Source organism: Fusarium verticillioides, chromosome 10 (assembly GCF_000149555.1).
Source record: "Fusarium verticillioides 7600 chromosome 10, whole genome shotgun sequence".
Lineage (NCBI taxonomy): Eukaryota > Fungi > Ascomycota > Sordariomycetes > Hypocreales > Nectriaceae > Fusarium > Fusarium verticillioides.
The window spans coordinates 191,394-214,432 of record NC_031684.1 but is presented as its reverse complement, the minus strand read 5'-3'; the positions used below and the strand labels follow the sequence as shown (position 1 = coordinate 214,432).

General features: G+C 47.7%; 12 protein-coding genes across 12 annotated transcripts; 4 read left to right on the top strand and 8 right to left on the bottom strand.

Moving 5' to 3' along the window:
* The first annotated feature begins 30 nt into the window (after nucleotides 1–30).
* On the top strand, nucleotides 31–1,226 carry FVEG_13671 (hypothetical protein). The gene is made up of 2 exons (XM_018903034.1): nucleotides 31–713; nucleotides 761–1,226. The coding sequence occupies exons 1-2, from the start codon at nucleotides 128–130 to the stop codon at nucleotides 961–963; spliced, it is 789 nt and encodes a 262-aa protein (XP_018761911.1). The 5' UTR covers nucleotides 31–127; the 3' UTR covers nucleotides 964–1,226.
* On the bottom strand, nucleotides 925–3,176 carry FVEG_13670 (hypothetical protein). Its single transcript, XM_018903033.1, has 6 exons — nucleotides 3,081–3,176; nucleotides 2,798–3,033; nucleotides 2,379–2,744; nucleotides 1,911–2,331; nucleotides 1,527–1,861; nucleotides 925–1,468 (listed from the first exon to the last, which is right to left on the bottom strand). Exons 1-6 carry the CDS (start codon nucleotides 3,121–3,123, stop codon nucleotides 1,139–1,141), a joined length of 1,731 nt encoding a protein of 576 aa, XP_018761910.1. The 5' UTR covers nucleotides 3,124–3,176; the 3' UTR covers nucleotides 925–1,138.
* Nucleotides 3,177–3,411: 235 nt separating this feature from the next.
* Nucleotides 3,412–4,113, bottom strand: FVEG_13669 (hypothetical protein). Its single transcript, XM_018903032.1, has one exon. It carries the CDS (start codon nucleotides 3,981–3,983, stop codon nucleotides 3,546–3,548), a length of 438 nt encoding a protein of 145 aa, XP_018761909.1. The 5' UTR covers nucleotides 3,984–4,113; the 3' UTR covers nucleotides 3,412–3,545.
* A 1,632-nt stretch (nucleotides 4,114–5,745) lies between these two features.
* Nucleotides 5,746–6,615, top strand: FVEG_17582 (hypothetical protein; the record flags this gene model as incomplete). The annotated part of the gene is made up of 2 exons (XM_018906825.1): nucleotides 5,746–6,181; nucleotides 6,224–6,615. 2 exons carry the CDS (start codon nucleotides 5,746–5,748, stop codon nucleotides 6,613–6,615), a joined length of 828 nt encoding a protein of 275 aa, XP_018761908.1.
* A 470-nt stretch (nucleotides 6,616–7,085) lies between these two features.
* On the bottom strand, nucleotides 7,086–8,012 carry FVEG_13668 (hypothetical protein). Its single transcript, XM_018903031.1, has 3 exons — nucleotides 7,719–8,012; nucleotides 7,417–7,658; nucleotides 7,086–7,365 (listed from the first exon to the last, which is right to left on the bottom strand). Exons 1-3 carry the CDS (start codon nucleotides 7,917–7,919, stop codon nucleotides 7,293–7,295), a joined length of 516 nt encoding a protein of 171 aa, XP_018761907.1. The 5' UTR covers nucleotides 7,920–8,012; the 3' UTR covers nucleotides 7,086–7,292.
* Nucleotides 8,013–9,288: 1,276 nt separating this feature from the next.
* FVEG_13667 (hypothetical protein) lies at nucleotides 9,289–10,074 on the top strand (the record flags this gene model as incomplete). The annotated part of the gene is made up of 2 exons (XM_018903030.1): nucleotides 9,289–9,502; nucleotides 9,548–10,074. 2 exons carry the CDS (start codon nucleotides 9,289–9,291, stop codon nucleotides 10,072–10,074), a joined length of 741 nt encoding a protein of 246 aa, XP_018761906.1.
* A 152-nt stretch (nucleotides 10,075–10,226) lies between these two features.
* Nucleotides 10,227–11,208, bottom strand: FVEG_13666 (hypothetical protein; the record flags this gene model as incomplete). The annotated part of the gene is made up of 1 exon (XM_018903029.1): nucleotides 10,227–11,208. One exon carries the CDS (start codon nucleotides 11,206–11,208, stop codon nucleotides 10,309–10,311), a length of 900 nt encoding a protein of 299 aa, XP_018761905.1. The 3' UTR covers nucleotides 10,227–10,308.
* A 487-nt stretch (nucleotides 11,209–11,695) lies between these two features.
* On the bottom strand, nucleotides 11,696–15,201 carry FVEG_13665 (hypothetical protein; the record flags this gene model as incomplete). The annotated part of the gene is made up of 5 exons (XM_018903028.1): nucleotides 11,696–13,371; nucleotides 13,448–13,614; nucleotides 13,661–13,785; nucleotides 13,838–14,705; nucleotides 14,753–15,201. The coding sequence occupies 5 exons, from the start codon at nucleotides 15,199–15,201 to the stop codon at nucleotides 11,696–11,698; spliced, it is 3,285 nt and encodes a 1,094-aa protein (XP_018761904.1).
* Nucleotides 15,202–17,400: 2,199 nt separating this feature from the next.
* Nucleotides 17,401–18,150, top strand: FVEG_13664 (hypothetical protein; the record flags this gene model as incomplete). The annotated part of the gene is made up of 1 exon (XM_018903027.1): nucleotides 17,401–18,150. The coding sequence occupies one exon, from the start codon at nucleotides 17,401–17,403 to the stop codon at nucleotides 18,148–18,150; it is 750 nt and encodes a 249-aa protein (XP_018761903.1).
* Nucleotides 18,151–18,840: 690 nt separating this feature from the next.
* Nucleotides 18,841–19,788, bottom strand: FVEG_17581 (hypothetical protein; the record flags this gene model as incomplete). The annotated part of the gene is made up of 1 exon (XM_018906824.1): nucleotides 18,841–19,788. The coding sequence occupies one exon, from the start codon at nucleotides 19,786–19,788 to the stop codon at nucleotides 18,841–18,843; it is 948 nt and encodes a 315-aa protein (XP_018761902.1).
* A 181-nt stretch (nucleotides 19,789–19,969) lies between these two features.
* FVEG_17580 (hypothetical protein) lies at nucleotides 19,970–20,730 on the bottom strand (the record flags this gene model as incomplete). The annotated part of the gene is made up of 2 exons (XM_018906823.1): nucleotides 19,970–20,484; nucleotides 20,550–20,730. 2 exons carry the CDS (start codon nucleotides 20,728–20,730, stop codon nucleotides 19,970–19,972), a joined length of 696 nt encoding a protein of 231 aa, XP_018761901.1.
* Nucleotides 20,731–21,095: 365 nt separating this feature from the next.
* FVEG_17579 (hypothetical protein) lies at nucleotides 21,096–23,031 on the bottom strand (the record flags this gene model as incomplete). Its single annotated transcript, XM_018906822.1, has 3 exons — nucleotides 21,096–21,292; nucleotides 21,351–22,407; nucleotides 22,456–23,031. The coding sequence occupies 3 exons, from the start codon at nucleotides 23,029–23,031 to the stop codon at nucleotides 21,096–21,098; spliced, it is 1,830 nt and encodes a 609-aa protein (XP_018761900.1).
* Nucleotides 23,032–23,039: the final 8 nt, after the last annotated feature.

The window sequence follows — 23,039 nt, the reverse complement described above, 5'->3', positions numbered from 1 at the left end:
CATTGGCCCAGCGGCTGAACCGGTAATTTCTCCATCAGGAAATCACCGAACGCCATTGCGATAAATATTCACACCCAGCCTTGTCAGCCTGTCACCGCTTCACTCCACAATCTCACCATCATCAACAATGAAGCCAACCAACGCGATCCTCTCCGTCCTCGCCTCGCAGGCGACGGCGCAGCTCATCGATATCCAGATCGGCGACACCGCTAGGCTCGATATCATGCGCCAAGCAGCCGAAGCCCAAGTCAACGGCAACACAGCCAAAGCCCACGCATTAATGGATCAAATCCGCGTCGCAGACGCCGCGCACGAAAAGTCTCTCTGGAAGACAGATTGTCGCGTCAGCTCTCAATTCGAAGCTGAGATCTACACCGTTCAAGATCCCTCGCGCGCACCGAAGGAAATCGCCTGGGCGATGGAGTTTCTCGATAATCACTGGAAGACAGATGATGGTCGCGATCTTCCCTACCCTGGTGATTTTGATCGCTTCATGCATCCTGATGGATTCAGGGTCATGCGCATGGATTATAAGAAGCTTCCTTGGGCGGTGCGCAAGTATCATGAGGAGCTTGTTAAGGAGGGTAAGCAGATGGAGCGCAAGTTCATCGCGGAGATTGACGGGAGTGCGTTCTTTGCGCCGGGTGTCGTTACGTGGTTGGCGCCTTTGTTTGCGGGGAGTCAAGTTGAGCTTGGCAAGGATGCGTGTGAAGGTAAGTCTGCTTGAAGTGTGTGAAAGAGTTTGAGCTAACGATAATAGATGCCCTGGTTGACTTTAGTAACTGGGGTAAGGGGAAGCAGGCGGCTGATGGTGTTAGGTATTCCTTTGGGTATGGTGGTAAGGTGCAGATTGGGGATCAGATCACTGTTGAGGTGCACGCTCAGAGGTCTTCTAAGCAGGGTGCTGAGAAGAAGGTTGCGGATGGCGGGGATGAGGAGACTGAGGGAACCGAGGAGCTGTAGATTCAGATTGCGCTGTAGTTGTTTGCGTCTTACTGTTGCCGGGGTGAAGTGTTCTCGAGTTATGTAACTGCCTTGCTGTTTTAACGATACGAAGTAATGAGTTTCTGTTGTTCGCGATCAGAAGTAAAAGTCGTTCAACCATGCTTGAAAATTCCCTCTGGTCAGCCCGGCGACCTCACAACTTTGCTCCCCTCGATTTCCTAGCCTCCCTCTCCTTATCCCTCAGCTTGCGTCTCAAGATCTTCCCAGTCGGACTTTTCGGTATCATATCAACAAACTCAACTCCGCCCTTCAGCCACTTATACCTAGCTTTATGCTCCGCAACATAACGCTCAATATCCCTCGCAATGTCCTCGTCAGATTGACTTGTTTGGTTTGCTTTTACCACGAATGCTTTGGGAACTTCGCCAGCTCGTGTATCGGGAACCTGGATGACTGCGCAGTCACTCACGGCAGGGTGAGTGAGAAGATGAGACTCGAGCTCTGCTGGCGCGACTTGATGGCCCTACTCTTATAGTCAGTGAAGGGTCTAAGTAAGCGCACACTTTACAACGGTCTCGAACCTTGACCTTGATAAGCTCCTTGACTCTATCAACAACAACGAAATGCTCGTTCCCACTCTCAGACATACGAACCAGCACTTCGTCCCCCGTTCGAATCCAGCGGCCGTCAGTATCCTCAAAGAAAGTCTCGGCGGTGGCTTTCGGATTGTCGAAGTAACCAAGAGACACCGTTGGACTCTGAATCAGTAGTTCGCCTGGCTTTTCGTATTCTGTAATCTCTTTACCGTCAGGATCGACGATCCTGGCCTTGGCTCCTGGAAGCAATGATCCGGTTGTGCCAACTTGGGTATCGTGCTCACTACTTTGGATGAAGACAGTCGCCGTCTCCGTCATCCCTGAGTTAAGTCAACAACCAGTTAAACGCGAATCTCTCGGTTTCCTTACCGTAGCCTTGGCCAAGGCGCCACTTTGGATAAAGACTCAACAGATCATCAACCGTTTCTTTTCCAAGTGGTGCAGCACCAGTATACACAAACCTGACGCTGCTCAAGTCATACTTCCCACAAAGCTCCCTCCTGTCCAACATCTGAATCACGATAGGGGGGACAATTGGAAGCTGCTGTATCTTGAAGCGACTAACCGCATCCAAGAAGGGCTCAAACTCGAACCGAGGCATAACGATGATCTCGTCGCCGCGGTATGTTCCCAAGTGGGTAATAAGCATGAGCCCAAAGACGTGGCTGAATGGCAAGACTCCGAGCATCACTTGCGTGTCGACACCATCGGCTTTTCGGGAGACCGAGTCGTATGTACATGTTTGTATGATGCCCGATATGATGTTGTAGTGCGAGAGCATGACCGGTTTCTTCCAGACAGTTAGCAAATGATACCTCGCAAGGGCGTGGATCCTACAGGTAAACCAGAAGTTCCGCTTGAATACAGCAGATAAGCCGTTTGTCGAGCGCCTTGTCCCTTCGCCCATTGTAGCGGCGGTAGCGGTGGTAATTTCTCCCCGTCTTGAATTAGGTCATCGATTGTCTTGAATCCGTGCCTGCTCGGGTCACCGGGAACTGGAAGCAGAAACACATTTTCTCGAGAGATGCCGACTGCCTCTGTAGCTTTGAGAGCAGTATCCAGAAGTGGCGCACAAGTAAGAATTGCTTTCGCGCGTGAGGCTCGGAGCTGATGTTCCAACTCCGATGCTGAGAGGGCTGCGCTGCTAAGACTGGCGATGCCATTCAGACGATGAATGGAATGTGTGAGGGTGATGTAGTCAATCTATCTGCAAGTCAGCATAAATATCATGGCCTTTTCTTAGTCAACCTACTCACAGTATTGAGAGAGAATATGACGCAGACGCGATCCCATTCCGACCCAGATTGCGTGTCAAATTGTAGGGCTTTGCCGATACCCCGCGCAAGGAGATCCTCTCTACGAATAACCTCTTCAACTGTACATGTCTTTCCAGTCAATCCACACGTGTATGGATGTCGCGCTTTCGCAATGGGATACCGGCCATATTCTTCCGAGCTCATGAACTCGGCGACGCTGATGGAGTCCGGAGGGTCTGGGCAAATTAGCGAGATCATTCGAGCGGAACATGTTTTTAGGTACCAATGGGCAGGTCTGGTACCCATGATGGTGGGTAAAAGACCATTGCGACTGAAGAGATAGCTGATCCCTTCAGTTGGCGCGATCTGGTGATGGTGCAGTTAGATTGATCTGATAAGATCTTGGTGTCCACGTTTCTCCCACTTGCGCCCTTTTCTATGCGACCCCGCATCTGATGTGATTGCTTGGCGATCGGCGGGTGTTGCCGAAGGCTTATCGGCGGGGATTTGTCTGCATGATTCAGAAGAGACGCAATTGCCTGTCCACTTTGACCGCAGCTCGTGATATACAGTGCAAGCTGAGGATCAATCGAGATCACCGAGAAGGGCAGATTCATGAGATGGTGTGTAACAGATTATTTAGTCTATACTGATATATATGCTTCTAATCCACCCTCTAAGTATTAACATTACTATCGCTCATCCTCCAAATCATATCCTCCATCTAAATCGTGAATCTCATAACCGCTTATGGGAGAGCAGCAGGGGAGTAGCTCTGGTCAGGCTTGACGACCTTGCCACCAGCAAGCTGCTTATCAGTGTAGCTGGGGTAGATGATCTGCTTCTTGCTGCTGACGACCGAGAGAGTAGTGAAGCCCTTGTCGGCGCCGAACTGACCGCTCCAGCCAGAGGTGATGGTGAAGGTGCCGCACTTGGCAGGGCCGCCGTTGGCCTTGGAGGCGGGCTTGCCCTTGACGACGTACTTGCAGGCGGTGGCGGCGCCGCTGCCGGTGTTGATCTTGAAGTTCCAGGTGCAGGTGGTATCAGCCTTGTCGCATGAGCGGGAGAGAGACTGGATTGTCCACTGGGGAGAGGCGGCCATCATGGAGACTGAGTCGGCGGGGGCAGGGGCTGCGACTGCGCCGGTGGCGGAGACGAGAGCGATGAGAGCGGCGGTGAACTTCATTTTGATGGTTGAAAGTGGAAGAGTAGTAGTTGAGAGAAGTGTTTGGTGGTTGTGTGAAGAGTTGGTTGTTGTGAGTGTAGAGTGTTTGTAGAGAAGATGAGATGAGATGATTGATGATGAGAATGTTGATTATCGCAGGTTGATCAGTGAGTCTTTATAGATCTCGCAAAAGTGCAAAAGGTATTAATAGACTCATGACTTCGATTCTCCCGGATCATCGGCTCCATAGTGTTGAGCTCTGATGTTCGCTCTAGCCGATACTACAGCTGACCATTTGACGGTAACGTTTGATCCAGGCTTAGGCCCAGCCTCACATTCTAGAACCCCAAGTCCGTGGCATGACAGAAAAGTCCAGGCATTTCTTCCCGATTTCCCGTCTTATTTTTGCGCCCAGCCCCTTCGAGACCTGGGGAGCCCCGAGGGCTACGACCGAGCTCTAACCAGGGCGAGTTAAGCGTGACACTTTTCCCGCGAATCAGGACATGATTTATTCTTAGATTCTGTACCCCTGCGCATTTGGTGCCCGAAACAGTTATGAGCTTCTGGCAATACGAGCGGATCAGCAGGAACTATCGTTTGTCCCTTGCCCCTGCGTTTCGACTCACTGCGATATTTGTCTTAGGGGATCTCGTAAAGCTGAGTCGGTGAAGGTCATGCTCGTGTTTGTTGAGATAATCTTAGCGGCGCGAGGCCAAAGCTCGACCCCACGTGCGTTGCTTCGGCACTGGAGCTTGGTGATGATGTAATTGCGATCGCTGCTGGGGACTGAGGATCATGGAAGATCATCGTATTAATGTGTTCTCAATTGATGATCAGCAAGAGATCAAGATTGAGGTCTTGGCTTTCCATTGACTGAAGGCATCGTCTAGAAATGTGGCAATCATGTGGGAAATTTTTGCTCGATGGAATTGATTGAGCTTTTGCTCGTGATGCTGGCATGCAAGATAACTCTATGTTTTAGCTTAAGAGTGTAAATTTCCGTTGTGTGACATCCTCACCCAATAATTGTCCGCAGCAATGTCACAAGATCAACATTTCATATAAATATTTCGAGATTTATAAACCTGTGACAAAAAGTCCAATTCTATTAACAAGTGGTAAATAATAGTACTTTAGATACAGACAGATTCTTTGCTGGAAAAGCGAGCATAATAAGGAGGAAAAAGTGCGGTTGAAGTCATATTTGCTTGCTGTAGGGTAGGCACTTTAATTGCGCTTGCTAGCATTCCAGACAACGAAGTTGACTTTGCGGCTTCTCCGGCGCCACTCAGTAAATCGAGAATGCAATAAGTTAACTTGCAAAGCCTCTATTTATTTATAGAACAATTGAGCTGTGGCGCCTCTATCTCAATCCGGCCATTAGATGTCAATTTTAAATCCGTTGAGAATGGACGATGCTCATGAGTTAGCATGATCACAGCATAGCGCAACATTGTTGAATTCGTCGTGAAGTCTAGACCAGTTCTTTCTCAAGAGACTTCAAAATATTGATCGACCTACAGTTACAGGTATGCACGGGGTTATCTGGTAGCAGCTACGGACGGATGTCTCCAGACTGACGGGATGAGTGAGCCCCACTGATGCGGCCGCCTTTTCTGCACTCCTCTCCGCTCTGAAGCCCGACAGCGGTAAAAGCACGGAGTTTATGTCGCCCTGCGAATATGCTTATCTTCAATGTGCGGCTGACATCCGCATCTCCATCGATCAATTGAACGAGTAATATACCATAAAAAAACGGGAGCTACATCCACTAAATATGACAATGCGCAGCGAGCAAGCTTGCAAAGCTCGTAAAAAGCAGAAGCGGCGTTGCGACAAGGCTCTTCCAGAGTGTAGCTTATGCAAGCGGACCCAACGCCTTTGCGAATATGGCATCGCGACTGACTCCCAGCCAACTGCTAGTGATTGGAGCATGATGCAAGCACGTCTCACTGAGCTTGAAAATCGCCTGGCCAATTCTCCGAGAGCTACCGAGCAGCATATCTTGAGCCCCCCAATCTCAGGCCCATTGTTGGAACAGGGATCAACGCCAGGCGCGACATTCTGCGACTCCATCGTTACGCACAGCATCGAGTCCAATAGCATCATCTCATTGTCTCAATCTATCGATCTTACGCCTGCGTACTCCACTGTCGAATATTCTGGTTCGGCATTGCAGACGCGTTTTCCGGCCTCTATGTTTCTACCAAGCAGGAAAGGTAAGTCTACTCACTAAACACACAAGTATGTCTCGCCTAAAGAACTCTATCAGGTATTTCTTATCACGGGTGCTTCTGACGGATTGGGCAAGGAACTTGCTTCAATTCTATATCATAAAAATGGAAAGATCTACCTGGCCGCTCGCTCTCGATCCAAGGCCGATGAGGGTATGAGAGATATCAAGGCAGCTCATCCGAAATCAATCGCTAGCATGATCTTCTTACCACTAGTCCTTGACGATCTCACTACTATCAAGGCTTCAGCCCAAGGATTTCTCGCACAGGAGAGCCGGCTTGATGTACTCTACAACAACGCTGGTGTAATGGTACCCCCGCAAGGGTCTAAGACAGTACGCTCGAAGGACTGCCGGAGAAGCGTCATCAGCATTGTTCGTCATTTTATATCCTCTTCTTTACTAGATTCCAGGAACTAACTCCTGACTTAGGCGCTGAACCCTGGCAACTTTGTGACCAACCTACAGCAGAACATGCCGAGGATGCAGCTCGCTATCTTTGTAAGTCATCACCTTGTAGATATCGAGTGTCGAGACTCAAGGCTGAATAGCTGCGTAGAAACTCATTGCTCACGCACCCAAGAACGGAGCCTAGACTCAACTGTTTGCAAGCCATTCTCCTACCATCACAGAGAAGGAAAATGGCTGTTGGGGTAAGTCTTTCGTCAGTAAAGATGACAACCAGTATACGGCAACAATTTGTGACTTAGATGACTGACTGTATCCCTTGGATAGTGTCTCCTTTCGAAAAGGTCGAGCCATGCCCCAAAGATCTTCTTGATCCTGAGCTTGGAAATAAGTACTAGGAGTGGACGGAGGAACAGGTGAACAGGTACAAGGAAAAGGCGCAATTATTGATGGATGTCACGGGACTGATGGGTTGAGTTAGTCCCACTGATGCGGTCACATTTTCTACATTTATCTCCACTCTTCTCGAGGCCAACAGCGGTAAAGATGGAGTTTATGCAAACTGTATATACATCAAAGCTTGCCACTGAGATCCGCGTCTCCAAGAAGTAACCCAATAAGAAAAACACAACAAAACCAAGATATGGCAAACTGAAGCGAGCAAGCGTTGAAGCGAGCCAGTCTTTAGCTTAAAGATTACCGCAAACATCAGCACCCGCCGCATCATAACCATAAGTCTTTTGCCAATCCTTCAAGAAATACCTATAATATAGTTAGAGCCGACCTCTGTTTTTCAACAGTAGAGAAACATACCAGCCGCCAAGTGGCGAAGATGGGTTTCCGCAGTTCCCAGAGAGCGAGGCAAACGCCGCCTTTGCCTCGTGGTCAGCGCAAGTATTCTTACCCGCATCCGCGTAGTTACAGATATACGCCTTGGCTGTACCATGGACAAAGACCATGAGCTTCGAGGGCATAGTGGCGCTGGACCCGCAGTAGTTATACAGTTGAACCTGGGCTCCAGATAGGTCGCTGTAGTCCAGCCCTGCGCCGGTGCACTATTTGAGTTAATACATCAAGCCTTGAGTTAGTAATTGCCGGCTGAAGAAATTACTTACACCGATCTCTCCGCTCGGGAGAGGAACACGGCGATGCTTGGACTTTGTAGAATGCTCAAAGTCAGAGACATATTCGATCTGCTCATTGCCGTTGTTGTCTTTGTTGACAGAGTAGATGCCATCTTTCAGACCCTCGGGGATGACGAATCCTTGGATGAGGGAGATGGAGGCAATAAGAGAAAGGATGCTTTTGTACTGCATGGTGAATGTTGAAAGGGTTTAAGTCTGAAGATGGATATAGAAGTGATATTGTGAGTTTATATGCTATATTGAGTGATTTGGAAGTGGTGCTCTGTGCCTTGGATAATTCTTGGGTAAACGGTTGTGCCGACGCTTTTTATACAACATCGAGAGGTTTCAATATTGACGTTGCTGGTTCATGGCTGAAATACTTGGCAGTAGTTAATCGGTTCTAAGCTTGCAAAAGTTCCATTGCTGCCAAGACGGCATACTATTAGGGCCGACTTACATCATAGCCCGGCAGTTAGAAAATTTGACCTATTGAATTGTAGGATCGGCACTGTTATAACATCACTGCCTTATATAGGTATAGTTTATATTTACCCCAGAATCCTACAAACTCTGAATTGACGATCCTTCACTGTAATTAGGCATGTTACAACAGGCAACAGAATAAATCGATCCAAGTCGAGATACACTTAAAAGTAGTTACTAAACCTTACATTGACTATGTATACCATGTATTCTAATGAGGGATCAAATCAAGGAATTGTCAAAGCGCACAGAATCTGCAAAGCCATTATTAATCTACGACAATCATGTTTCTAGTTGCGGGATAAAACATGGTAGAACATCAAAGCGCAGAAAACCATCAGGGTGGAGGTGAGCAATATAGGGGCCATTGAAACCAACAGTCATTATGCTTTCTGGCGTGTCTTTTGTTATATACGCAAGGAGCAGAGTGAAAGCCCGAGACCATTGGATCCTATAGTGGTCATGTAGTCTGATTTATACCTAGAACTTGTGAACATATCGTATTCTCATTCATCGCCTGTGTTCGTAGCCTTTACGCTTGACCATACGGTTAAAGCTTATGACGTTTCAACGAGACACATGAAGCCAACACACTGAAGAATCCCGATTAACTTCAACGATCATGTAGTCCAACGCAGTTTAGAAGGTAAACAAATAGGCAACCAAGTAAAACATCAAAGCGTAGGCCAGTTGTCATGGAACTTGTTGAAGCTCACGATGATCTTGGGTTCTAATGTATTATATGGATTAGTTAGTTAAAATATTTGTATGCCGATCAGTTCGGGAGCGGTAGTCAATCTCGGTCCCGAACAAGTTCTTAAATAAATTCATGGTTACATTGTATGTATGTCGATCAGCTCGGGTATATCATTTAGTTCGGTCCCGAACGACTTACACAGGACCTTTTATGAATATGTATTTCTTGACTGCTTATTGAAAAGAATATTATTTGGTGAATCTTTATAAAACCTCAATGCCATTCACCTTAAGTCTTTTGAGATAATTATCGTTTCAACAGACATTTAACCTACAACTCCTAGCCTTACTAAATTCTTTACAACCAATCTTATTCATCATGCTCATCATGAGATACCTCAATGCTGCTTCCCTTGTCATTCTCATGTCGGCCTTTATCCATGCTAGCCCCATGGAATCGATTGAGAGGCGTTCCTTCGGTGACCCAATCAAGCATGGCAACTATGGAAGATCTCTGGGCAAGATATATAGATACCATGAAGTTTCAGACGGCCTGTTTGCTGGCGTTGCACCCGAAGATTGGGACGACACTGGTAGGTCAAAGACCTTTAGTATCTTCCCTTACTAATGCTCAGTAGTTCACATCAAGGGTGCCTGGTTGGCTGAGCGTTCTGAAACCAACGACTCTCCCCCACCTGACTTGGATCTCTTCAATCGAGATATCTCTTCTGCCTGCGCCACTGCATTGGAGTGCGCCAAGGCTACTGGACAGGCTCTTGGATCAACTCTGTATCAGCTCAGCGAGCCGTTCATCGAGAAGCTCAAAGAGAAAGGTCCCCAGGTAATGGACACATTGAACCAGCCATTCTGGGCAAACCTTGGCGGCGTAGGTGGACAAAACTTTGTCGTCACGGGCATTTTCAAGCTTATTGAGAAGCTGACGGATAAGCCACCGCCCGTGGAACAGTGTTCGTTGGATTTCTCTCAAGTAGATCTCATGAAGCAGATGGTTGCGATGGCTTGCTCGTCGAACCCGGAGAGGAAGGCCTTTTCGCAGTCGATTACGTTACCGGATGGGTCGGTTTATGAACTGAACATGGCTGCAGCACCTGGACAGACCTTGTCTGACTCTGATGTTTGTGACGCTCCAAACACGGGCAGCTAGGCCTTGACTCTGTTTGTATGGAGCTTTTCAAGGCTGTACCCATCTGACTTTCAACTTCTTCTTGATCATAATCTTGGCAAGAAGTACTGGAGCGGACAGAGGAACAGGTGAACAGGTACAAGTAAAAGGCACGTTGACTCGGGGACCAAGTTGCAAGAGAAACTGTAGTTTTAGTGTTCGACGGCCGCATTGAATAACTGCCTTACATTTAATTTAGGCTCCACGACATCTTGACTACTTTTGATAGGTCTCTAGTATTGAAGTGGCCAACTCCCGTAGACCTAATGTACCGAACGGAAACCAAGAATTAGAATCAATGCTTGACTCCAGCTTGGATAGGTACGCTTCATCCTTGTGTACACGCTGTACCGTTTCAACCAACCCATCTTCCTTTGAACCTAATATCAGGAGCGCAGCAACGCAAGACCATTTGAAGACATCGTCCGCTTCTCGGTTTGAGGAAGGCGCACAGTACTCCTGGATCTTCTCAACAATATTCCTTTTCTCCGAATCATCATTCGCCTTGACGTATAAGATGGCAAGTGAAAGTACGATTGTCCCGCGGACGTTATCATTTGTCTCTCGACCCAGTAGATCAAGGAGAACTATGACCGATGCATCCGAGTGACGTGGGAAGAATGCCAAAGCATGAGCCGCATTGGCTCGCAAGCTCGCTGACTCTTCCTTTAAGCAACGGACCATTGAAGACAGTCCCCGCTCAACGGCCTCGTAGGCTTTGAGCTCGTACATTGCATAATTACGGTTTGGAGGCTCCATACCCGCGATGCGCTGTTCCCATTCTTGGATGTCGATCCCATTAGGAACCGCCCAGTCTGGATCACCAATTGCAAGACTGACAATCAGGAATAATATGACCTCGCGGTCTTTGGTTGCTGGGCTATCAAGCAAAGCATATAGAAAGGGGATTGCTTCAACGGAAGCACTGTAGCGGGTGCCTTGGTGATAGATGTTGGACCAGCATGAATCAAGCGCTGTCTTGTAGATGTCGGGATTTGTAGACTGAAGCTGCCTAAGAATATGAGGTACATCATCAGCTGGTCCGTAGGCGTGGCCGAGTTTAGACCAGTCAATGGAATCAAGTCCAGCCAGAGGATCGGTATTTTCGGTCGACATAGTGGCAGTGGGCGATGTGCTGTGTTGAGGAAAAGTTTGTGGGGAGGGTCGAATTTCCGTATGGCATTGTGTTGGGGGAGGCCGGTAATTATAGCATAGAAACTCATTAATTTGATAGCGTTAGGTGAGTGTGATCGGCACAACAGCTGGCTATGCGGAATGGCACCGCGTCTGTAGTGCGGAACCAAGTCCTAATCAAGCAAGGTTAGAAACTCAAAGTCCTAGATTTAGGCTGCGGTGACCTGAATATGCCCAACTTCTTCTAACACTGCCTTGGCCATGTTTCTAGGTTGGGGATTACATCTAATAGTTTTAGATATTGAAGGAAGGGCGCCAGTTATGTAGTGGCTGGTTCCAATACTTCCCATCCAAGTGTCAACTGTGATTAATGGAAGTCGTCTTGCAAAACATTGATGGAGAACTACCTGAATCCGTATAGGACGAAAATCACCAAACTGTATAACATTAACCTTAGCTATGGTACTCTTTAGATATCCTGGATCAGCTGAATAATTCTGTTGAAAACAGCATCGTCATCACTTTCCTCACTGCTTTCTGTGTCTTCACTTGCCTCCTCACAAGTCAAAATTTGGACAGGATCATGCTGCCCATCAAGCTTGTTCTCCCAACTTTTGGCAACAGTATCCAGAGCAATCTGAATCCTACGTACCCAAATGTTGTGCCAAAATTCTAAAATGCGCTGGTAGTAGAGGTCGTCTATGCCAAGAGTGACTGGATCACTAAATGCTGAATAATCGATATCAATAGTGTCACTCTTGCTTGAGATAGTCGTTTGGCAGCCGGTTAGCACAAAGTCCTGAAACATGGCGACCACCTCCTCCAACTGATTCCATGCCTCTCCATTTACATTGAGAGTCTCGAACTCCATCTCGTCTGGTTCTAGTTCCGTCACTGGATCCAGCCAACGCTTCCAATTAGAATGACTCGGGTAATGACAATACGCAGGTCTATCCAAACAGGTATGCCTGAAATCTAGCGCGGCAAATGTTGCTTGACGCACCATGATAACGTGATGGCTCAGGCCCAGGCTTCTGCCATATATTCGCGCATAAGAACCGAATTGTGTGGCATATTCCTGAGGTATTAGCTCTTCAACCTGCCGGTGGGGATGAGCGAGCCACTTCATTCTCAAGGTAAAGGGGGTACAGCCATCGGGTGAGCACAGACAACAGCATTTGTCGACCAAAACAGATTCGAACAGGTGATATTCTGCCCTATCACTTATGTTGTCCTGGCCCGCACATTTGTAGTCTTCAACACCAAGAATGTCGGCAAGAACAAACGCAGAAGGCATCGGGCTAGTGAACCTATAAGTCCATCTCCATAACGGGGCCTGGTGCTCAAATAGCCATATTGCATACTCGAGTGAAATGACACGATGCCATGCGATATTATGGTCATAGAATGTTATGTCCGGTGAAGAGGTATACTTTTGATCAGTGGAGATGACCTTGAAGCCGGAGTCAAGGAAGAGATTTGCATCTTCTGGGGTTGTTAGGTCGAAGAATATTGACCTAAAACAGTACGTAACATCTTGTCCCGGCCGTTGAGGCAGATCCACGAAAGTCGACAAAGGTCCCAGACCAAGGATCCCTTTTCGTCGGAGTAACATATCCATCCCGATGGCGTCAAAGTCAGGTACTTCGTCCAGAGATGTAAAGTTTCTCAACTCTGTGATTGAAAGTTTGTTCAGGGCTAAGTCCCGCAGCTGCTGACGACGAATCCACAACTCCTTTGCCAGAAGTGTTTTGCAGTGAGGAGAAGCTTCGAAAAAGTGATCACGATAAGAATGGAAATCGCGGTGAGGTATAATAGGACATCCAGAGGCTAAGATAATCCGAAGCGGTAATGTGCAAGGGCAACATGAATCATCCAAAGCCTCTCTTGGGTTACAAATCTCACGACTGACTTGCATTGCATGGTTAAGAACAGTTGCCCTCAGAGAGTCCAGTTGAATCCAAACTTCGGGATTCACTTTCTTGGTCAGTGCTTCCAAGATTTCGGGCCTGTATATGGCTACATGTAAGGGCGTCTCCCTGTAGCTACTTAACTCTTCGAGCATTTGCGGATGTAGGGAGATGAGTCGCTCCACTTCTGGTAGATTGTTTCGAATGACTGCTAAGCTCAAGGGACCATATTGAACTGGTACATGCTGTAAGCGTTCTAGGAACATAGAGGGGATGGCAGGTCACGGTTGGAATAAAACAGTGGGACTTACGCTCTGCCACTTTTGGGTTATGCTCGTGATACTTCAAGAATTCAAGACTAGAGAATGAAAATAACAATGGAAAGGGGGGGAAAGCTTCCACGTCGTTCTCAGCAATGAGCGGGCCATAGATTGAGGCAGGAACAAAGGTTCCATTGACAAATTCAATCAATGCTAAGCTGAGAACTGTTGAGTTGGCTATCAAAGTATTTTTGGGGCACGTACTTTCCGCGAATGTCACGAGCCGTGACAGATGTACCTGCGGCAATAAGAAGATTGACCAAGCCTTCACAAGTCAAACGCACGAACGGGGCATTTGCTTTTTCCGGACTTGTAATCGAGTCCCATACCTAAGCAAGTCAATCAAGTAGTCTGTTATACTTTGACTTCAAACGATCTTACCGACTTTGCTAGGGCATGAAGTAGGGTATCGCCGTATTCGGTTACGTCATTGGGACTCGCTCTTCCTGAGCAAAACAATTCTTGAAGCTTTCGCTGCGCTGTGCTAAGAATTATTTGACATCTTGTCTCATTATTGTCCACGAGTACGCTTGCATCATTAAGAAGATCCATGACTAAGAATGCCGGCGCAACGCTCTCATCAACCACTGGAAAGTAGGTAAAGGAGGGACTGATACTGGATTTCCCGGCCCGAACGCGAGTAGAGAATGACACTTCAATACCCCTTTTCAGCAAAGAAGCCAGGCCGGTGAAACGAATGGTTCGTGTTTTTTCGTAGCCTGATGGCAGGTTAAAGAACACGCAGTCTTTCTCGTGCCAGATATTGGATAACATCTCTTGGGCGAAATGCACGGGTCCAAGCGCAAACCTTTTTCTCTGACGCACACTTCGACGCTTGCAGGAGCACATAGACAGAGATTCAGTTCTTTTGGTAAGTGTAAGCAGTTCCGGTTCGTAGGTCGCTAGATGGCTGCTTTGTTCGGTGGACTGATTGTATGAAAACTCTCTGTTTGCTTGGAGGTTATCCTCATATCTTGCAGGTCCAGTCATATCAAGAAGTGCCTTGAGTTGAGCTTGCATCTGGACATGCTGGTAAGAGATCTGGTAGGAAATCTGATCAAACCTCTTGTCGAGATGGGGAACAATAGAATCAACAGATGTCTGGAGAACGGGGACGGCCAAATCGATCTTCGTGATAGGTTGGTGTAGTTCTTTGATAGCGGTAGCTGTATTCGAGTTGACAATAGTGTTCTTCTGAATCTCGGCCATTTGCTCATTCAAAATCTTTCTTGTCAAGACTTCTTCATCTCTGGAGTTCATTAACTAGGGTGATCAATAGAGACTTGGTCGTCTTACATATGAAGCATTTCTGAAGCTAAGCTAAGCGTTGTTGAAAGCCTATCCAAAGCTCCTTCCAGACTTTCGATGTCGGATTTTCGCAGCGGATATATGAGCTTCCTGTACCCATCTTTTATCTTGTCCTTTGTTCGCGCGGGGGAAGTCGCCGCGACGATGCTGGTAGCGGTGGCAAAGACTTTCTGTTGAAGGATGTCCAGTTCTTCCAATGCTTTTTGGCAATCGTTGAGACAACCAGAAGCCTGCGATGCCGAGACAGAAAGTTCTGGGTCAAGCTGAGATCGGTTTAAAGCGGCTTCAAGTGATTGAAACGTGCTGGACAAGCGTTCAGCCTGACGCACAACTCGAGTACGGTCGTCATCGTGATCGTTGAAGGCTTTCAAATACTTGACGAGACCAGATGTAACTGTTATTCCCAGAGGAACGATAGCCAGTGCCAGCTCGGCCATGGTTGATCAACTGTAGAAGGAAAAGAGGAGAGAAGAAAATTCACACGAGCGATTTGTGAAGCGGCGTTCAAGTACAAAGGACAAAGTACAGAACGAGGCTACCAATAAGATTTCACTACGTGTTTGAGCCCCTACAGGGCATTTTACAGGATTACATATGCAGATTTCCAGCAAATCTATAGGCTGAAACTGCATTGCACTCATCGTGATTATGCCCAGGTGTAATCACTGTTACGGCTGCGCCTCAAGCCACTCCTTGGCGGCATTGCTTACGCATGAGATTTTGGAATTTCACTGTAAACTACTTTGGGCTGTGTTGGAATTATTATTATCGAAAGCCGACGCTCACGAGACTGATTTTATAAGGAGAGATTGACGACAAAACATTCTCGAGATAACAATATTTACTGGTCGAAGCCACTTTCCGAGAGCCCTATATGGAGTTTACCCGAGAACAAGGGTCAAGCACCAGCGAAACGAAACTTTTATGCTAAACTATAACTCTAATAAAGCCTGCACTATCCATTCCAATCACTAAAACTTTATCTCCAGCGAAGTAAGGATCTTACTCGAGTTGCTTGCGCAAGGTTGCTCCAGGTCTTCGAGGACAAATCACTGCTATCTATGATTCGCATACTCAGTGTCTACGCAAACCCAGTCGTGACACTGATGCCGGTGCTGGGTAATGTGAGATCGCATAGTATGCTAGCACTGATGTCTTGGTGTACCTTCACCTATCTACCTTCGAAATTGCAGTCGACGACAGCGCTGACGTGAGCACAGGACTTAACTCTTACTGTGAGAATGTTCATATAGTTCATCAGAGAATTATAGACGGGACAGAGCCCGCATCGAGATACGAAAGAGCCATATACTCGTAAAGTGCGCTATCGACTACCTTGGCTATCATCCGAAGAAAGCAGTGGGCACTAGGTCTATAACTCATCTCCTGGCTGCCATCACGTTATTAATATATTTAATACCAAAATGCTAGCCGGATAACTCGCTCCCTCATCCTTGGTAATCGGCTGCTTGGCTACTGCGTGCGTAATCTGGCGTCTTACACAATCATCAGATCAGGGATATTTGGGCCTTTTCCACTGACACAGCAATGCAACACGCAAGATTTCTCTCCACCAGTCCTCAAGCCTTTCATTGTGACCAACGACCTTCGTTACCATTCGATGTCTCAGTTGGCAATGCTGCCCAGCGCGTGCAACCGTGCAGCAAATCAGGACGCACAATTACAACAACAACCCTGACGTAGGATGTGAAGAGAAGAGAAGAGAATAGAAGACAACGGCTAGACAATTGCCGAGAAAGAATACAGCCACTCACAAGCCGTAGCGCTGATGTGATAGAAGGCTCCACAGAGAGGTGAGACATCTACATCCATGATCAGCACTTGTCGCCCTCAAAGGAAAGTTTTCAGCTCAGCCAAATCCTAGTTGTCTCAATATTTACATTGATAATTTCGCTCTCGGGCCATAAAATGATAGAGTATCTCTGTATAAACGAACGATGGGTGTCATAAAAGGGTATGGGGTTTGTAGGCGTTGCATCGACTAGCCTAATAAGGTAGTTCAAGTATGCGCCACGTCTGTAACGGGAGGAGCTGAGGACGGCATGGGCCGTTCTAGTGCATGAGGCTGCATTATCACATAAACTACCGCTTGCCGATATGTGATATTGACTAAATAATGTGATTTGATACAAGAACGAGGTGATCCATTCCGCTTTTGAGTACGGCACTAAGACATTAGACGGTCGGCTTCGGGCCCCTCCGCGGCCCGTGGCTAGCTGGATGAGCCTAATTCGGGGAAGAATATTCCTTTCTGGTAAGCGTGCGCAACTCCAAACTTAGGCCAAGGACGAATGAGAGAGTGCTCATAGGCCTGTCGTATTTGAGCCTCTTGAGTTCGAGAATGAAGGCCGAGGAAAAGGCCATATGCGGATGTGATATCCAAACCTTCTCAAACAATATTGGATATGGCATCATATTACTGTGATTGCAGCATATGGAATGATCCTTTAAGGAAAGCTTTCAGCTGAAGATTATCAGCCACCGAGAAACATGTCTGCCGTCCCGTGCCCTCAAACCCATTATAAATACCTGCAAATCTTCTCACCAACGGAATCTATCATCAACCATCAAACACTTCATTTTCCTCAGCTCAGAAAACCCAAACATCTCTCAAAATGGCCTCTCTTGTCCCCATCAAGTTCAGCGAACTCACTGCGAAGTACCAGGGACTCAATGGCAAGCTCCTCCTGAATGCTAAGGGAAAAATACCCGGATTCTTCCTCAAGCCCTTCTTTGACCAAGAGATCTGGGTGGGCGCACTCAAGTTTGCCGTCTTGGCTTACAGCGGTGGCCTTTCCAAGCTCCCCCACGAGAAGGAGGTGGAGTTCGACTTCGAACTTCCAATCCATCTGCCCATCCACGATTTCAACAACGAGACGGTCCTGATCAAGACCGCCTTTGGCATTTCTGAGATCAAGATTGAGTATCTTGACTGGGCCAAGCCCACTACGGATCTTACTGCGTCTCTTCTGGCTGCCGTAGACGACATCACCCTGGCTAGCAACCCAGACAAGAAATCAGGCTACAACACAATTATCCGCCCTCCTAAGCACTTTTATCTCTCGGACACGGGTAACCTTGAAATCACAGCTGAGGTCCCCAAGCAGCCGAATGCTTCGGTAAACATTGATTTCAACCCCAACTTCATCAGACTGGTTTCTTCCAGTTATGAAAAAGGGTTCATCAAGTGGACGATTGCGTGGGAGAATGTTCCAGACCTTGCACACGACCCCCAGCGCGTTAGTGTCATCACCACTATCCCGCCCGAGGTCAAGATCCAGATCTGGCCTCCCATTCCCGACCCCAAAGACATTCAACCCTACCTTATCCACCGCTTGTTCATGCTTTCAGATCAGAAAGAGTGAGAAGCCTACCGACTGATCCTCGAGGGGCGTGTGTAGCCGCTCTTCCTTGAAGACATGGCATCAGGGGAGCTAGGAAAGGATTGATAGCTTATGGAAGAAAGGAAGGGCGTGTCCTCTGTAGCGGCTTTGTATTCATTTTGGGAGAACACCTGTATTGTACGGTCACATAACAGATATTGTTAATCGCTTCTCTCACATTTATATACGAATGCGTTTACTCATCCTTTCGTGCCATGGTGCCTTCAGAGCTTGACAAGTGATCACTATGACGGTTAAACCTCCAGGACCTATACTCAACAGGCACCTCTAGTCCTAGTATGGAGAGAAATAGAAATGCAGCCGATCATTCCCTGTAGTAAAGGTCGATCTGTAAGACGGACTAATCGTATCCCGAGCCCCACACAGTTCTAACACTCCAGTAAGACATTTGAAGGCCTCAAAGTCTAAAGCTGATCGCTGATGAAGAGCTACAGAAGAGAAATGTATGGCAAACCGTCTTGCGATGATCTGCAAATACATTGCGCTATTTACAGCAAGATCATATAAACGGAACCAATGGAGATGCAAAGCATTGTTAAAGATTTTGATCTATTTTTGGAGGATGCCTCGAGTTCTGTGAGCTACGTACTCACTATGTTTAGAACCGTGTTTCGTTGACTCCCATCTTTTACCACTGCTGTCAACTTAAGCTTACCGGCCCTGCTTGAGATCGTTCAAAATATTTTGAACGACAACAGGAGCGACTGCAATGACAGTTCTCCCAATATTCCCAACCGTACCAACAAAGTGATCAAACAGACCATTCTGCATCATTTGATCGAGGGGTATGGCGATGAGAGATTTCAAAGCAGTGTCGCCAATCAAAGCTCTATGACACAGAATCTCAACATGAGTCGACATGTCGGTCACGCTGAATTCAGACTCGCCCATCACTCGGGTGATGTCATCCATCTGGGGAGAACCAGCAGATAAACCAGTGTTAACGATGCTTGAGAGAAACTCAGACATTACATTGCCATCGCCTTGATTTGTGTACCGGGTGAAGGCATCAGCAAATCTTTTATCAGCGACGCTCAGAGAACCGTTGATGGAAGGGAGCGTGGGGTAGAGTCTGGATGTATTTTCGTAGCCAGCTTGCGCATTGACCGAGATACGAAGTGCAGACTCAATAATCCCAGGCGTGATAAATTTTGCAACTCTGGGAACAACATCCTTCGTCTCGGGGAATTGGTCCTCTATCTTGTCGAATATTTTGAGTCCGTTCGCCTGGTGAGGATCCATCTGTATGAGAGTCTGCATAGCAGCTTCTGCTACGATCGCACGTGCAGCACACTGTCTGTAATTGACATGCACAGAGTCAATGTCGATCGAACCGTCTGCACCCAATTTACTCAGGACGCCGAGTGCGGTGCCTGCAACGGCAGCGACAGGACTGCACACCTGGCCCAAGAAAGGCGACCCAGTTCGTAACATCGAATCATCAACTCTCTGGCCAATGGCGGTAACCTTCCTGAAAATTGCCCAAAAGGCTTTCCCATCACTAAGGGCCTCCTCTATCAGACTACCCTCCGCGCGGCCGTCAGTCATCATGTATCTGATATCCTCGCTGTCAGACGGACCACGTTCCAAGGCGAACATGATGGCAGACATGCCGCTGAGATACGTCCCGAATCTACCTCGAAACACAGTTGCTGTATTCCTGGTTCCAGTCCCATATGAAGAGACGCCAATAGCCCTACTCTCGCCATTGATGAGGACAGGGGATCCTGATTAGCCTGGCATGTCCGGCCAATACTATGTGTAATCTAGTTCATAAGGATCACTTCTCACCATTTGCAAAAGATATCGTGTGTTCAAGCAAATTGAATGCTGTTTTCGACACATCGCAATCTGTTATTTTGGACATCTCATACATTTGCGCTCCTCGTTCATCAGCCAAGGATTTATCACAAGGATACCCTGCCACGCTCCGAAACATCTTTTCGACAATTCCATTAGTTGGCTGCTGGGCAATACGCACGATATCGCTGAATTCGTCCACTTTTACAAAGGCAACATCACTTCCGCGGTTTGTGTCGCTGATAATCCAGTCTTTCGGAACAACGACCTTCAGACCCCGGCGAAATTGAACACCAGGTTTGTCAATAGAGTTCTTGCCATTATATCCCACGTAAGCGCGGACTTGAATGGCTTTGCCGAAGTCGTAGGTATGGTCATAAACGCAGTGGGCGGCGGTGACGATGAGATGGGGCATGATTAGCCATCCTGTCGCTTGGGCATGACGCGTGTCACTGGGATCCTGGCCTTCAAATCGAATCTGGAGCTTAACAATAGCTACACACAAAGTCAGATTGGGCTTGAGCTTGTGGTATCGACGATAAAATGCCTCAGGAGCCTACAATGATATTTTCCTCCAGGTCGGTAGTCCTTCGGATCAACTAATTTGCGGGAATCATTGTCAGAAACGGTATTGATTCCATCTGCTTCAGGCCCTATGGGGAGGACGTCTGTGGCGGGCGTGCCAGGCACGTCTCGGAGAGGCCATCGAGCGTATGTTCTTTCAGGGTTTTCTGAGTTCATGGTGATATGGAGCGAAATGAGATAGATACCGCAAAATGTATACGAGAGGATTGAGGAGATTGCTTCTAGAAATGGTCTGATGCTTCTGTATATGAGTACCATTTGAGGTAGACGTTATACGCTAAAATTCGATAGCGCCTCCCGAGAGCTTTCAGCTTGCAGGCCTGGATGGCTCAATGGGCTAGATGATTGGCTAGATAAGTTCAGCAAATCCTCGACAAACCCATTTAACCCCACTAAGCACTGAATTACGGACGTGTGCAACGCGCATGTTACCATGACACGTTTCAGCAGATTACCGCGGCGATATTGGACCTCTTCGTGCAGACGTCTCTTGCCTTGCGTATATATAACGGAATCCCAGACTAATCACATGTTCTGCCCCAAGACCGCCTCGCTGTCAGAGTCCGTCCCTCTACCTCATCCGTCTGGCCCCTCTTGGTAGATCTGGACGGAAGCAAAGTTTCCATAACAACATCGTTCCCATCCGGTTCTGTTTCTTTGCGCTGTGTAATCTCGATAAACTGGCCCAACCGTTTTCTCCAACCCGGCAGGGCCCCGTCTTCAATTCGTCAGCTATGAGCCCGGACTGGATGAGACAAGACAGTGATGCGACTTACCAACCATGAGACAACCGAACTTGAGGATAACTGGAACCCAAACGCACACTGCTACCAGCTGTCCGAAACCCCATTTCGATAGGGCAACCTTGCTCTCGTTACCCGACTCCCCGCCACTGAGTAGATGCATAAATGCTGTGAACTCATTTACCCCTATGACGCCCAAGACGATAGTGAGGACTTCCATTGCGATCCAGATTGCTTCTGTGAACAGCACGAAGTACCTCTTCGTATAAAACGACTTTAGAAGCGAAGGCAAGCCATCCATAAAGGCATGGGCCTTGTCAGATAACCAGTCGCCCCGCTCAAAGAGGTGCATCCTAATCATGGCAAGGATCCAATCAAGTATCAGGAAAGCCATGACTACATGCATTGGTGCCTGTATTCTTGAGTGGAACTTGAAGAAGTTCTCCGCATCTCGATCTAGATGGCCTAGCTCTTCACCGGTAGTGGAACCAGAGCCCCTCTCCGCGGCCTTGTTGAACGTCTGACAGAACGTTCTAGGACCGGTATGATTTCCACAGCGTTCCAAAGGCGAGCTTTCATCGAAGTGTTTCAATAGCGAAGGTTCATCAACAGTCTGAGGACGAGCAATGAGCACAACAAGAACCCAGTTGATGAACACAAGAGCGAGTGTATACCACCAACGATTGTAAGTTTTCTGAAGGATGAGCTGCACGAACAGTAGGGGATACATCCCCGCTGAGACCATGCCCCGTACCGTGAGGTTGTTTGTCAGCCAGGAGAGTAGTGAACTGATGTTACCGAGTCCCGTTCCGCTAGAGCTTGAGAAGGTGATGATAGCAGCTATAGAGATAGTGCCGAGGAACACAGCTTGTGCCTCTTGAAGATCGACAAGGGTTGAAGCAACTGCGATACTGAAGCTGCTCCTCGAGACCACCTTTTGCCAGTGAAACGCTGTCTCGACGGCTCTAGCGGGTCCTTGAAATGGAAGGAGCGAGATCAGGGTAAAGTTTCTTATCCACGTCTTGGTGATCTTGTAGCATAGCGCAAAGAACAGGACTATTGTGAACTGGATCAAATATGCCACGATTATCTATAAATGGTTAGTAAACGCTTCCAGGCTTGTTGTTAGAGAACTCACACCAGGCCCTGCAATATCGTAGTCAATTCCAGGATCAGCCTTGTCGCAGTACTCTGTACTCATGATTCTGCCCAGGTCCTTGATGTTCTTCGATGTGAGCATTTGACACTGGAATGTCCAAAGTTCCGGCGGACATCCACCAAACTTGGAGTCCGAACAAGACTGCAGCGCACATTTGACGTAGCTCAGCAACGCACCAAGTCTCCAGAACTCATCCAGCGGACCAGTATTGAACCTCCTATCCACCTCCTCTAACGTCGCGTTACTGATGGAATCTGGCCCGCGGTTGGTAGACATCATGGCAACAGTCGCCAAGGTCAGACAGTTCCATAATGTTTCGGGATTCGAGAACATGTACTCTTCGCTTTCACACGCTTTATGACAATTAGTCACATTATTGACGATACACCCGGTCTCGATTAGTCTAGCAGGAACTGTATCATGGGTGATGATGGCGGGTAAGCGATAAAGCCATGCGATCTCCCATGCTCGCCAATCCTGGGGGATGGTGAATTGTTTGAACGGGCTGGCTGTGAAGTTGAGTGTTGGGAGGTACTGGAAATTCCTTTCTACCATTTTAATAA

Excerpts from the sequence above, each read along its gene's own strand:
- FVEG_13668 (XM_018903031.1), bottom strand. The coding sequence starts at position 7,919 with ATGCAGTACAAAAGCATCCTTTCTCTTATTGCCTCCATCTCCCTCATC. Across the intron at positions 7,659-7,718 it reads TCCCGAGCGGAGAGATCGGT|TGCACCGGCGCAGGGCTGGA; the intron begins GTAAGTAATTTC and ends TAACTCAAATAG. Across the intron at positions 7,366-7,416 it reads TCTTCGCCACTTGGCGGCTG|GTATTTCTTGAAGGATTGGC; the intron begins GTATGTTTCTCT and ends ACTATATTATAG.
- FVEG_13671 (XM_018903034.1), top strand. The coding sequence starts at position 128 with ATGAAGCCAACCAACGCGATCCTCTCCGTCCTCGCCTCGCAGGCGACG. Across the intron at positions 714-760 it reads TGGCAAGGATGCGTGTGAAG|ATGCCCTGGTTGACTTTAGT; the intron begins GTAAGTCTGCTT and ends TAACGATAATAG.
- FVEG_13669 (XM_018903032.1), bottom strand. The coding sequence starts at position 3,983 with ATGAAGTTCACCGCCGCTCTCATCGCTCTCGTCTCCGCCACCGGCGCA.
- FVEG_13670 (XM_018903033.1), bottom strand. The coding sequence starts at position 3,123 with ATGGTCTTTTACCCACCATCATGGGTACCAGACCTGCCCATTG. Across the intron at positions 1,862-1,910 it reads GCGCCTTGGCCAAGGCTACG|GGATGACGGAGACGGCGACT; the intron begins GTAAGGAAACCG and ends GACTTAACTCAG. Across the intron at positions 1,469-1,526 it reads AGGAGCTTATCAAGGTCAAG|GGCCATCAAGTCGCGCCAGC; the intron begins GTTCGAGACCGT and ends CTATAAGAGTAG.